General features: G+C 40.2%; 2 protein-coding genes across 2 annotated transcripts; one reads left to right on the top strand and one right to left on the bottom strand.

Moving 5' to 3' along the window:
* Window positions 1–1,022: 1,022 nt before the first annotated feature.
* Window positions 1,023–4,876, bottom strand: AVPI1 (arginine vasopressin induced 1). Its single transcript, XM_063307007.1, has 3 exons — window positions 4,743–4,876; window positions 2,975–3,335; window positions 1,023–1,584 (listed from the first exon to the last, which is right to left on the bottom strand). The coding sequence occupies exons 1-3, from the start codon at window positions 4,747–4,749 to the stop codon at window positions 1,437–1,439; spliced, it is 516 nt and encodes a 171-aa protein (XP_063163077.1). The 5' UTR covers window positions 4,750–4,876; the 3' UTR covers window positions 1,023–1,436.
* Window positions 4,877–8,964: 4,088 nt separating this feature from the next.
* Window positions 8,965–14,041, top strand: MARVELD1 (MARVEL domain containing 1). The gene is made up of 2 exons (XM_063307006.1): window positions 8,965–12,289; window positions 12,986–14,041. The coding sequence occupies exon 1, from the start codon at window positions 9,139–9,141 to the stop codon at window positions 9,664–9,666; it is 528 nt and encodes a 175-aa protein (XP_063163076.1). The 5' UTR covers window positions 8,965–9,138; the 3' UTR covers window positions 9,667–12,289; window positions 12,986–14,041.
* Window positions 14,042–14,547: the final 506 nt, after the last annotated feature.

The following is a 14,547-nucleotide window of genomic DNA, read 5'->3' as shown; positions in this document are numbered from 1 at the left end:
CTGGGAAGTGAAGTGAAAGAGCAACTGTTCATATCTGCCCTGCTGCTGCTGCTTATAAGCTGGTTCACACAGTACTTTAGGCTAAAAGACAGTGGGAACTTGGTGGTTCAGCGGGCTATAGAAATTCAACTATTATCTTTTTGCAAACCAAGCCATCACCGTTATATGGCTTATTTGCTGGGGCATAGCAGGTTATATGGAGATAGCAATAATGCTATATTACCCTGGGTTAATATGCTGAATGAACCTAATTATAAAAGGTCAGGTGATTCCATAATGGTTTGAGAGGGATAATAATTTTTTAAACTTGTGTGCTGCCTGACTCCCAATGATTCTGGGTGGCTCACAACAATTAAAGAAATTACGATAAAAGATGGCAAACTCAACAGACCTGACTGAATAAAGCAAGGGGTCTCAACTCTTTCTTGCCAAAGACCTTATTTTTCCATATAACACATAGAAGTGATATTCCAAGCATATAGAAATGAACTTAGTAGGCTTTCTTTGGTGCTTTTTCTGCAGTTGCAGGAGAGAGGTACTTGCCTTTAGAATATTATTTGTGTGTATTGTTGGCGGTGGGAAAGCATTTAGTTCTAAGTTCTACTTGCAGTGGGTTAGCCAACATGTTTGGAGCTTGCTGCGGTCACTAAAACATTTTCGTTAAATAAACCTTCCCAGTTCAATGTTGTTTAAGCAAGGGTGGACAGCCTACAGTTCTAGAACTGATGTAGACCTTGCTGTATTTTCATATGGCCCACTGCAAGCAATTAGTCCACACCTTTGGCAGGGAGAGTCTCTCTCTCTGGCACCCTGCTGGGCAAAAAGGGATGAAAGCTGGTGGTGTGAGGGAATGCAGCCTTCTACATTCTGGTATCAGGTAAAATTGTTATGCTAATGCCTGTATGTGCTTTCATAGGCTAGACAAAACATACTTAACTACACAATGCATAATGACCAAATCAGTTTCTCTAAAACATGATTTGTGAAAGTAGATCAGGTAACGGAAGATAAATACACAGCTGTTAACTGTGAGAGAGGGTTTATGTAGGCCACCTCTGAACAGCGCTAAATTTCCATATGTGGAATAATAGGGAAAGGTTCTTGCTTCCTCATTCTGCTTGTGAATTTCCCAGAAATCTCTTATGAGGAAGCAGTTTTGAAATAGACAGACATTTGGACTCTTCTTACATTTGGAGAATGTCTTCAGACAGGAAGCTTTATTAAATATAACCATAAATAGTTAAAATACGTAGTGTTTGTGCTTTGACATAACAAACTGATCAAGTCTAAATTAGCAAACCAAAGTGCTTAAAAGCAAAAGATTTTTTCAATTTTCTCTGCTGTTACCTGCAATCATTTGTCAAACATTCTCCCTTTGAGGCTTCTCCAGTCTAGTTTGATTACACCCAGCCACAACCATTGGCATAAGAATAGGGTCATTTTTCATTGGTATATGTAGCCACACCCATCTCTTGTTCCTGCTTCCTATATTGGGAAGCAATGTAATGGCCCCTTTGATCTGCTGTCTCTATCTCCTTCCTGCTGTCACCATCAACAGCAGAAGATGTAGTACAGTCTTCAATCCTGTGGGTTAACAAAAGTCTCATTAAGAATTGCAATATGTTCCCTTCTCTTAGAAGCAGACAAAGTAAGGAATAGAGACTGAAGCATTATGGTGCTGGTTTGCTAAAACAGCAAAGTTGAAAAAAAATCATATGGCTCCTCTTCCACTCAACACCCTCTTGCTACATTAGCAGAAGCATATGTCTACTCTCCAGATATTTTAGACTACCACTCCCATAATTTGCCATGGGTCATGCTAGTTAGAGTCGATGGGAAATAAAATCCAAATCATCTGAAAATGTCAGTTTACCTACTGCTGATTTACAGCATGTTTAGCCATGGTGGATATACTCTGTGCTTAAAAAAAAATCTTTAACAATGGGAAAGGAGAATAGAGAACTTGCCCAGGATTGTCTATAGCAAGCCCAGACTTAACAAAATGACAAAAATTATGAAACGTGTCTTGTGATGTTATGATGCAAGCTTTGCCCCTTACGTAGTTGCACATGACATCATAATGCAAGTTCCAAAAGGCAGAGGTGGTATTGAAACATCACAAGATGCCTTTTATCATTTCCTTCATCTTCCCCTACAGTTGCCCATAACTTTGTCTCTTCTGGTTTACAATACTGTAAATTATTCACATACCTGAGCTAAAACCTGTGTTTTCCCTTTCTGAAAGCCCTATAAAAATCCTTTTATCTGTTCTGGTTACTACTGTAATATCCATGAATATAATTTAAGCAAAAGGTGCTTCAAGATAGGGCCTTTATTAAAGCAGCTCTTCCTGATATGTGCTGTCGTTACTGATATTTACACAATACCCACTATATTAGGTGTTGGAAATATCAGATTCTAGTTGAATGGTTCACTTCAGAAGTGCAGCAACTAACTAAGGGTATTGCTTTCTAACAGACAATAAGCTTTAGCAACTTACAAGAGATGGTAGATAGCTTGTTTTAGATATTGCCTACTACCTATTCTACTGTATTAGAACAAAAGGAAGTATGAATTGGGAGCTAGTAAAATTGAAGACTATGGTATAAGTAGATATTGGGGATATAATATGGGAGGAGATAAAAATGTGATTTTATTTGCTTAACAGGATGCAATACCTAATAAAGTGGTTTACTTAAAAAAATTACATGCAGACATGCAAGAAAACCATCAAGAATTCAATTAAAAAACACACAAATAAGCTAAATAAATCCTTCCTTCACCCCTAAAGAAAGATGTACAGTACATTAATCAACTATGGACTGGAATAAAAATATCTTCATGCTCTTTTAGTTGGAAGCAACTGAAGAAGTTGCTGGGGGAGGGAATGGGGCCTATGGACTCTGCTTCCAGTACCAGCAATCTAAGTACTTAAAAAGCAGTACATATGATAAAAGCAAACTTAAAATCATACCTTAAGTGGCTGAAGTGCTGTAGCTCTAGCAGTTTGGTATTACTGCCCTTTCCAGATGGAGGCCTCACACTGGCTTGCAGCTTCAGTTTTCTCTGCCTTCTATGGAGCTGTTGTAAGGCCCGAGTAATGCACTGACTCTCTGCACGCTCCCAAACTAGCTGGGCTCGTTCTTCTGCTTGCATATCCCCACTACTATGGAAGAGATGACGTAACTGCAGTAACCCCACCCCTTGGAAAATATTGGCAGATGCTCTCTTTCGAGTGCATGATTTGGGGATTTGATTCTGTGGCAAGTCACAAGTAACAGAGGCTGGGGTCCCCATGGTGCTACGATCTCTCCATTCTGTAGCTAGTGGCAGTTCTGTGGAAAAGATGAAACCAGGAAGAAGCAGATTGGTTAACTGGTCCTGACAGCAGTTCCTCTTTCCTATCATAACCTGGGCCCCTCCAAATGGAAACATGTATAGATATTCAATAGCCTTACTCTGAGGTATCTACATTTTGGGGCCACAGCCAGAACTAAGCTTCCTTTGAACACAGTTGATCCTAACTACTCCCAGAAGACATGATTCCCCATAGAACTGGGAGGAACCATTTAAGCCATTGAGTCTTAACTCTGCTCTGTGCAAGAATCCAAATTAAAATATCAGTGACAGACTCCTCTCTCTCTCTCTGCTATTGTGGTTAGTTATGGAATTTTCCAGAGCATCAATTCAGTGCTTCTCATTGACCTAACATGCCGACATTACCCAGATATCACAGCTTAATGTGAAAATCATGTACAGTAGTCCTTATATGGTGGTAGAAAGAATATGTATTGTCAAGTCAGGGTTTGCACAGCGCACATTTGCTCAACTAGCAGGAAATACAAGCTCCTGGTTATTTCATCCAAGCTGGGATGAGTACAAGGGTAGATCCATTTGGGGTAGGAAGTTTTTTCACTCAGCAACAGGACTGTATTTTCCCATCAGCCTTTCAGGCCTTGACATGCCTTTTGTTTGACAAAGCCTAATAACAGCAGCTACAACTTCCAGTGAAAAGACTACCCATCCAGCTGTCCTAAATAGAGTAATAAGAAAATGAACAATGCACATGATGGAGCAGCAGCAATTCTAATTGGGAGTCTTATTTGCTAAACTGGCAGATTAGGCCAATGAGTCACCTCGATTCATCCACGAATCTAGTTGAAAAGGGGAGGGGGGAGCGAGAGCGCTAACACTAATGTCTCAGTTCCGACGAGGTAAAACTGCATCCTTTTACAATACGGAGCACTCTTACTTGTTCCTCAATACTGAAGTAGTGCAGAAGCTAGTACTGGGAACGGTACTGAACTCCCGAGAGACCTAGGCTTGAATACCCGCTTTAGGAAGGTAACCTCTCGATCGAATGGGCCTTAACAGAGTTCACTCCGATATTCGCAACTCTCAGCTACCATTATTATTATATAGTAAGTAACGCATGCGAGTCATTAAGCTGAGTAATCCAGGGCAAGTCCCTCGATTCAGAGAACCTCCTACCCCACACGGTCATTTTGGATTTTTTGAAGAGAAGCTGCAGCAGCAGGATGTCAAAGCGGCAAGCTGCCCAACTACAATGAATTTCATCAAAGGGGAGTTTTCTGAATTGCTGCTAAGAAATCTTCGCACGTCTTTTGAACAGCATTAAGGAATCACCTCTCTTTCTCAGGGCCTGCCCTCCCCTCCCGGAATTTTAGATCGGCGATCGAGACTGAAGCCGAGACCTTCAGGGCCTGCAGGCACTCACGGACCTGGCATCTGCCGTCCTCCTGGAAGTCGCCGGCCCCTCAAAGGCTCTCGAAGACCTGCCAGAGCGCCCGAGCTCGAGAAGAATCTACTCTCCCTTCTCAGGCCGATTCCAGTTATTCATGCTCGGATCCCGAGAAGGTACCTTTGGCCACTGAAGAGAATTGACAATACGCAACTCAGCCAATCAGTTCCGCTGCTTCTTCACCAAACGCCGAAGACAGCAATCTAACCAATCAAATGGGGACGAGGGAGGGACTGTGAGGCTTTTGGGAACACGTGGCAGGCAGGATTCTTGACGTCGCAAGAAGGGCGTTAGCCTGCTAGGTGATTGGAGAGCGTTGCTTAGACGTTCTCCTTCACCGGGGGCGCGTTTTGCGTTCGGTTCCCGCAGAGAGGCTCTTACCTCCGTTGAAGTGCGGGCCGCCATCCATTATGAGTAGATGACCTGTAACTCTGTAGTGTGACAGGCGCGGGCGATTTCTTTTCTTCTCTCCCTCCCCACCGCTTCTCAGCTTCCTTGAGGGTTCTGTCCATTGGTTGTACCAAAGCACCTCTGCTATTTTGACACAAAAGAATAGCCCTGCAGAACACCGCCAGCTTCTCTTGAGAGTCTGTAATATGAAAAAACAATAACCATCTGCTGAAAAGGCTCACTAACCTGGCACCGTGATAGCTGATATTTTTCCCGATGTTTAGCAGCGTAGTGAATGCTCTTTTCTTACCGGCCTACAATGGAGGCTTTGAGCCTGGCTTTGAAGAATGCCTTCCCTAAGCTCCCCAAGGACTGAGTCAGCCTGCTGCAAATGCTGGCCGATTCTTTTGCCTGGTCTTGCAGGCCAGGAAGCAGAATTTAAGCCTAACCTTCAAGCATTGATTGTTACTGCAGCGGTCTCTACGAACAGGGCAATGAGAAAAGGTACAATTCGGCAGCTTAACTACAGAAAATAAGTGGCTTCGGATCTTCTTTACAGCAGTTACAATTGACCTCTCTCTCTCTAAAGTTAAATTGTGACTCTCTTCTTTCTATAATCTATCCTGTCTAATCATCAAAACCATAAATCATAAGCTTGTTTTCTTTTGTTTACACCAAAAGTCCATAAGGAATTTCCAATCACCAGTAAACATAGATATTGTCTCTTCTCTAATCAAATAAATCCGTTTGGCAATTTCAGCAAGTGCCATCATCTTCAACCATTCCTCTGTCATAGGTAATGCCAAATCTTTCCATCTTTGTGTGTACAATAATCTTGCTGCAGTTATAATATACAAAAAAAATGTTCCATGATTTTTTTCCCAACTGCTTATCCATCAGTCCTAAGAGGAAAACTTCTGGTTTCGGTTGAATATTAACCTTTAAAATCCTCTGAATCACTGTATGTATTTGAACCCAAAATTTTCTAGCCTTTTTTCCACGTCCACCAAGCATGGTAAAATGACCCTTCTTGTTCACATTTCCGATATAAATTTGAAGTAACTTTATATATTCTACATAGTTTTTCTGGTGTCACATACCAACGGTACATCATTTTATAAAAATTCTCTTTAAGATTGTAACATAGTGTAAATGTCAGTCCTTTCAACCACATATATTCCCATTGTTCCATCTGTATATTACTGTATAACCAAAATTTTTAGCCCACTTTATCATGCATTCCTTAGCTTGTTGTTCTTGTTTCAAATTTCAATAACAATGTATACATTTTAGCAATCACATGTTTATCGTTTGTACACAATTGTTTCAAAACCAGTCTTAAAATGTTCAATAACATATATTTTATCTATTTTAAATCTTTCTGACAACTCTAAATAAGAAAACCATTGACAATTGTGTCCTTCTGCCATCAGTTGTTCTCTTGATTTTATTTTATATCCCCCTTTACAAATTTCTAGTATCTCATGATAGGTTAACTATTTGTGTTTGCCTATTATTTCTCGTCTATAGAACGCTTCTTGTGCTGAGAGCCACAATGCTGTTTTCAGGCATAGCCTGGATTTGTATCTGTTCCATTTTCTCAATATGGCACGTTTAACATAATGATTTTTGAAACCTATGTTAACCTTGACTTTATTGTACCACAAATATCCATGCCATCCAAATCTCAGGTCATGTCCTCCTAACACTAAAAGTCTTCTATTTCTCAGCAACACCTACTCTTTCATCCAAACCAAACAACAAGCTGCAAAATACAATTTCAAATCAGGTAGATCCAATCCTCCTCTTTCCTTTGCATCTTGTAAAATCTTATATTTACCTTGTGGCTTTTTCCCCTCCCTTATAAAGAAACTTGGGTACCTTTGTATCTTTTTTCTTTCTATTTTTCTGCTACTCTTTTTCTTTTTGCACTTTTAGTTTTTTCTTTCCTTTTTTCCTTTTTTTTGGTCTATTTTAGTTTGTATTAGTCTTATTCTCGTGTTTAAAATTTTCACTTAAAAAAAATATATACACACACACACAGTATAGGAATATATAGGAAAATAAGTGGCACATACATTTTAAGAGCATCCTTTAGTTAACCTGGATACAAATGTTCCATACCTGCAGACCCCTATGACACTTATCTAGGGTTATTTGCTGCAGCTATTTTAGCTTCCTGAAACCTAAATGTGTAATTATGTTAAAAAAAACCCCACCATTATTAGATATTCTTATTAGTCACAAAGAAACATATACATGTTTTATACATGCTGTTTTAGTACCCATATGTGGAAAATACCAAGAATAAGTGACCTATCTCAACAGTAAAGGAAAAGCAGTCAAGGAATACATCACAGACTAGCACTTGGTAGAGCAGCCATGAAATCTTTGGAAATGATGTTCAGACACTGTGATATGTCTATACCTACAAAGAACAGAACCTTGCAAGCAATGGTATTCCCTGTGATGCTCTATGGAAACAAACTTTTGAAGAAGCAGGATAGGAAGAACACTGATGCTTTTGAACTTTGGTGTTGGAGAAGACTCCTGAGAATACCATGGACAGCCAAGAAAACAAGCAAATGGATTGTCAAACAAATCAACCCAGAGTTCTTACTTGAGGTGCAAATGACCAGGCCCAAATTATTTTACTTCAGATACATTGTGTGAAGACACAGCTCTCCAGAGAAGGCTCTAATGCTGGGAAAGGTGGAAGGACAGAGAAGAAGAGGATGACCAGCAACAAGGTGGATGGACTCACTTACACTGGGGGTGGGTACACTGTTGGAAGATCTGAAAGATCAGGGACAGATAGTCATGGAGAAAATCGATGTGGTCACTAAGAGTCAATGAAGACTTGCTGGCACATATTCAGTCAAGTGACCTATGATATTTAACCACATGCAGCACATAGAATTTTTTGTTTGCAAGAGCTTATGAAAGCCAAAATTAAGTTATGATACAAAGAATGGGCTCTTTTATGTCAGTGAACAACAGGTCTGAAAGATTCAGTTGTGGAGCTGAACTAAAATTGAACTAGTTTGAAACAGAACTTAAAATACATCATAGTAGACAGATTATGAAATTTACAGAAAAAAGGAAGAGTTCTATACGGATGGGAATTCATCTGGGATTCAGTTGCTATAGCAAGCATTTTTCCTGGCTCAAACGTAACTTGCATTGGACTGTAAATCCAAGCGTATGCTAGCTGTTGCAGTTACAATATGCCTTGGTGGACAGCTCCAAGTCCCTCATGCTCCAGCTTCTTAACTCAACACAAAGGGTGTGGTTTTCAAATTATTTACTGATGCAATCAGATCAGCTTTAGTTTTAGGTCAGGCAGTTCTTGCTTGCAGCAAAGAGAAAGGAAGGCTGAAAACAGCCTTTAGGGATTATGCTTGTTCAAAGTCAGGGGGTGCCTCTGGACAATCTAAAGAAGAATGCAACGATTTAAATGCCAGAGCAACAGATGAAGAAACTATTTGTACATTTAGCTCTACATCGTCAAGTTCTCCCTTCCAGAGAGTTTTATGAGTGACTATCACCTGGCCCCTCTCCATGCAGAAGAGAGGAACTGAACTTGATGTTTGCAGAGTCCACATTTTCTTTACCCAATCTTTTTGGTTTGGTAGAGCCCTGCTGGCCCAAGTAGTACTAGAGCTGAGGAAACTATGATGCTAAAAAGTCAGCCTTCAGAAATTATTTTAAGACTTCTTGGCTAGAGCTACAGGGGCAATGGAGAGAGGGAGGGAGTTGTTAGTAAGAGGAAGGAGAAATAAAAAGAGCTCCAAAAAAAGGAGGGGCAAGGGGGGAGAAGGGAGGGCTGGAACAGGAAATTGAGAGGCCCTAGTGCAGGAACAACTGCTAAGCTGCAGATGTTTGGCAGCTGCAGACAGAGGAAGTGCCTAAGAAGGGAGTGAGGTTTGCTCGGCTGAAGAAGGCACAGGACGAGACAAGAGCTGCGGAGGACCTAGTGGTAAAACATGCCTCTTCCGCCACCCCCTTCCTCACCTCCGCCCCCGTGTCCAGCATCTAGAGAATCTCTGAGCCTGAATAGGCCCTTTCTACGAAGCCTGTTAGGAGGGCTGCGTCTAGCACAGCTGCTGTTGGGTGCTGTCTGCTGGGTAACTTTAGCGGCGCACAAGTACGAAGGAGCAACCTACTTTGCAGTTTTTGCAGCAGTCCTGGTATGGCTTCTTACTTTGGCTCTCTTTGGGCTCAGTTTATTGGGCCGCTGGACTCTGATGCCTGTGCTGGGAACCCGCTGGCTCCTAACAAACATACTGCATGACCTGTTGCTTGGAGTCATTTTCTTCACGGCTGCTGCAGGCATCATAGGCTACAAGGCACGGAGCATCAGCTATTGTACCCTGCGAGGTTACAGCCAGCCCTGCAGTTACACCGCCTACTTAACTGCTGCTGTCTTTGCCGGTATTACTGCCTTCTTGTACTTGCTCTCGGGACTCTCCTGCTTGGTACGGCGTTTCCGGGGGCACCACGATATCATCTGAGAGATGCAAGAAGTTGAAGAAGTGCAAACAGACCTTATTCAAATAGATGGATGAGCCTCGCATACAATTAGCCCTATAGATACCTTGCTCCAGACTCCTTATCACCTTCCTTTTTTTTTAAAGTAAATTTTATTAGGTTTCAAGAGAAGAATAAAAACTACAAAAACAAAAAACCACAAAGAAAGAAAAAACAAAAAAAGTGCGGGAGCACAAGAGAAAAATCAAATTTACAAAAAGATGTGGCTTCTGACTTTTAACAGCAAGGATGTACAAAAATCCTTATCACCTTCCTGAGGAAAAGATGTACATCCCCTATTTTTCTAACAGCAATGAATGCTCTTGCCTCCAGATGACTGATCTCTTCATCCACAGATGAACACATTCTGTCATGACCCAGAAGCTAAAAATGATGTACCTTAGGAGGAAAACCTGGGAACCAGATTGTAGGTTTTTTCTCTCTCTCTCGTCTTCTTTCACTTTGGCAGGAGGGTTTCTATGGGTCTGGGAAGTTTTGACCTGATCTGTGCTTCCAACGTATCTGATTGCTATAGGAAATCCCTGGGAATTCAGAAGTATCACCTTCTGGGATGCTTTCTTGGTTTTATTATTCATACTATCCTGTTTTGGGTCTTAGAAATTAATGTTCAGATTTTATAACCTAAGGCCTTCATGAGTTTCACTTTGTTTAACCTGGGGATATTCTATTTTAATCAGATATTTATAAATAATTATTTACTGTAAACTTTTAAAATTTTGAATACACCCCTGATAGCATTTTGTAGCATTATTATGGTAACTTATTTTTCAGAAAACAGAGGGATGAAGGCTCCTGCCAACTGAAGATGTATACCCTCTAATTGAAAGAGCTGATTTTTAATTCCAGATGTATGCTAATTGAAATAAGAAAAATATTACATGTTGAATATGCTCAGAAATTACCTTTGTGGGTATTGTTTAATATGTCCCAGAACTAAGCATTGCCCCCATGAATGGATTCCAAGCTTATGGGTTTCAGTTCACAAAAGAATGTGCTCAAATTAGGCTTTCTTGTCTCATAAATGTTGCTCTGTGTATTATTACTTCACTTGATGAAATCTCACTTATTCAGTGTCCTGTATTAAAGCAGCCTTCTCCAAAATTGTTCCCGTCAGAAGCGTGGAACTCTAGTTTCCATCTGAAGAGAATTATAGGAATATTTTTGTCCAATGTGCTTGAGAGTGCCAGATTTGGGAAGGCTCTTTTAATGATTTTCAAACCAATCATTATGGATAGGAAGGAATGTTCATAGTGATGGGATAAAAGATAGCAGAGGCCAAAGGTGGTGCTGGTAATTATCAGGGTGCATCATAACTTATTTTCCCTAGTTAACTCCTTATAGGCCCAAAGTTTACACAGGGTATCTTTCAAAGACAGGTATCCAGAAATAAAGCTTTCCAAGTTCATATCCCCTAAAGCAACTGTTTTATACAGACTTCCTAAAAATATCCAGGATTTGGATCTTAATAAAGAAGATACCTCACTAGCAAGGGATGGAGCTATTTTCCAGGCTCCAAAGTGTGGTTTAGCTCCTTTTATGGTAGGGCCTTGTATCTTTCTGCCCGTTATAATCTGGAAACACTTGCAATTTGTTCTGCATAAAACGTTACACTTAATCCAATTTAAGGCAGGTGAAAGTAGAATTTTATGGTGCCTGAGCAACATAAAAAGAGAAGTTTTGAATATAAATGTGCAAATTAGCCATAGTAGTTTAAATATCATTAATTCAGAAGCTAGTATCTGGTCAAAAGGAAGAGAGTGGGAAATCATTTCCATAGCAGCAAGAATTCTTGAACAGAAAGTTACGTAATTCAGAAAACTCCTGATACTGTCGGGGTTCAGCATGGATGAATTCAGAATTTCGTGGAGAAATGGTGCTGCCTGGCACTACAACACTGTATGAAGTGATTAAACCTGACAGTATTATAGCCTGATACCTGTAATCACTCAAATCTTGGAACCAGAGTCCAACAACAGTTTGCATCACAGAAACAGAATGTTTCACTATGCTCATGGCTGGTCACTCACTGCCCTAGGACAGGAAAGGTACCTCTGAAAAGCAGCTAATATTTTCTTGGGCACAAAATATTATGCTTTTTTTTCAAACTTCCTGAGCAGCTACCAAGACTGCCTCTGGCAAATCTCTACACTGATGTGCTTTTATACCAGTAGTATAAATAGTGGAGTTGGCACTCCCTTGACAAAACCTTCATTAGGAAGGAACTTTGTTCCAGCAATAGCAAATGAGAAGCCAACTTCACAGCCCTTTTACTCAATGATGTCTTAGGACTGGCTACAGGCGTTTCAAAATGACTGATCTGCTTGAACCTCAGGCACATTCCTGAATTTCCTCATCTACTTACTGAAAAGCTTGATTCCAGCCATTTACATCTCTGTTACTATGCTGAGTAAAACATATCTGAATGCACCCACCTTGGAACATAAAGGAATGGCTCTATGACAATTACTTTGCAGAGAAGGTACCCTTCTTCCTAAATCAGCTGTAGGTTCTTTGGCCAGAATGTTCTGCTGCTGTAAAGACTGAGCCCAGGAGATTTTTTGGTGCAACATCATCTTCAATCCTGAGGTAAGAACCCCTGGATTTAGGAGATGAAGAAGTATTTTTCCAACAGAATTTTAGGAGGCAAATAGAAGAGAGATCCGATTTTTAAGAGGCAAAAAGAATGGGGAAGGATATCTGTGACTGGCACTTAAAATAGGTCAATAGCCCTGTTCCAAGTCCATGTGGATAAAACATGATTTTGTTACATTTCTATCTCACCTTTCTTTCAATAGCTCAAGGTGGCTTTATTTTGTCCACACAGCAATAACCCTCTGAGGTAGATTGGGCTGACTGGCCAGTAATCCAGTAAGTTAACATGGTTGAGTGTCAACTTGAACCTGGGTTTCCTCAGTCTAAGTTTAATACTTAGATTTAACCATTAACCTATATTGGTGTATTGTGGAAGAAAAATTCTGCCCAAAGCCAGCTGTCCAGGTGTATTCTTGGCCTTGGACAGGCTACTAGTTGCATATAATAGTCTTACTATTAGGCAGCAATGGCAGGGGAAGAGATGGAGAATGGGACATTACCTGCCTTCATGCAAGCTGAAATCCATTAGCTATTGGGGGAGAACCAACATGCCCATGCCAAGACAATTTAGTCAAGAGTTATAGTAGGGCATGGCAGCATGACACTGTGCTAGAAGGAGATAAATAGATATGAACAGTGAGGCTGATGGCAGTCTTCTTATGGATTCAGTTACGTTTTTTTTCTTTGTAGGCATGAGGAAGTTGTTCTGTATGGATCCCTAATCTTCAGACATGCTGAACCCCAAGAGCAATTTGGCTCTATGCTACGGGCAGCCCATCAGTGGAGGATTGCTGTGCCATTCTACCCATTTTCTTACTTGGATGGGAAGAATAAGGGGAAGTGTTGTTGCTACTTCTACTGTTAACATGCTCTCAACAATGTATAATATATTTGGGAATGCCTATAAAATCCATTCAGTTTGGAGTATCTCATGCCACAATAGACTATTCTTGGAGATAAAATCTGGGCAAAGGCTTTCTCAGTAGGAGGAAATGCAGAGCAAGCTGTATGAGGTAGATTAAATATTTAGGGTATCTGGATCATTTTCCCCTTTTCAGAATTTCCCACTTTGGTCCTTACACATAGATGTCAGTTCCTGCATTGGGATCTAGATACAGTATGCTCTGTCCTGATAAAGATTACATTCCAGTTCCTTTCCTGACATATGTAATTAACTCACATTCTGAATAAAATTGTGTATAGTGAGCATAATGTTAAATATCTCTGTTTTAAACATGCATTTTCCTCTCCAAATGCAGCCAGGACAAGGGGAAAACCTAGGTATGAGAACAAGGAAAATACAACTTACAGAGAGATGAGGGGGAGTCTGGGTAATAGTAGGAAAGAAGCACTTCACTCATCTTGGTTGTGAAAAAAATAGCAATTACAGATTAAATAACTAAGAATTTGCTAAATTCCACAACACCAAAATATACTGCCTGAGATTTCTGCCTCACTTATTTAATGCTAGGGCTGGCCCTGTGCCTTGTCCCTGCAAAGTAGGTGTTCCTGGTACTGTAAGAAATAAAGAAATCTGATTTGGAGACTGCATGAAAAAAATGTACACCTTTCTTTCATGAGCTCAATGATTTTGTGATAATTTTTCTCTCTATATGCATGATTGGCATCAGTGTTATCTTAACTTCTTAAGCCCTCCTTTGCACAAGTTAGTCCTGCAACTAAGTATTAACACCTATTGTCTTCAGTTAGATGGTGCTTTACTTTTGAAATAAAAGATGGAGTTGATTGGATGCTGCTAATAGACTGATTATCTGCCAATGCATCACATTTGTTTATAAAAAAAGATAAATGTATAAGTTATTGATGTAGATGGAATCTAATATATTGCTTTTGGCTCACACTTGGTCACAGCCAGGAAAGAAAGATCCTTGACATTTTTAGTTTTTATTGATCTTGGCCCAGAAGCTGTTTGAAACATCACAGACAAATCTGGAGAAATGCCACAGCAGATTTCACAACCTTCATGTTACTAATTTACTCAGAAATATTGGTTTTTCCTGCCATTACTTCATTTTAAGTCAGCAAGAAACTGTTCCATTGGTGTGAAGTTGCTACTGTCCTCGCCTGTTAAGATGGAATCCTTTTCATCTGAAATTATTGCAGAATATTGCATGGGATAGATGTTACTGGCTGCAAGGTAGAGATGAATATGTTACTGTGTTACTTTAAAAATTCAGGGTATTCAGGGACTTTTTTTTTTAAAAAAAGGAAAGGTTTTGGTGCTGAAAATA

Source organism: Candoia aspera, chromosome 6 (assembly GCF_035149785.1).
Source record: "Candoia aspera isolate rCanAsp1 chromosome 6, rCanAsp1.hap2, whole genome shotgun sequence".
NCBI lineage: Eukaryota > Metazoa > Chordata > Lepidosauria > Squamata > Boidae > Candoia > Candoia aspera.
This window is presented reverse-complemented; position numbering and strand designations above follow the sequence as displayed.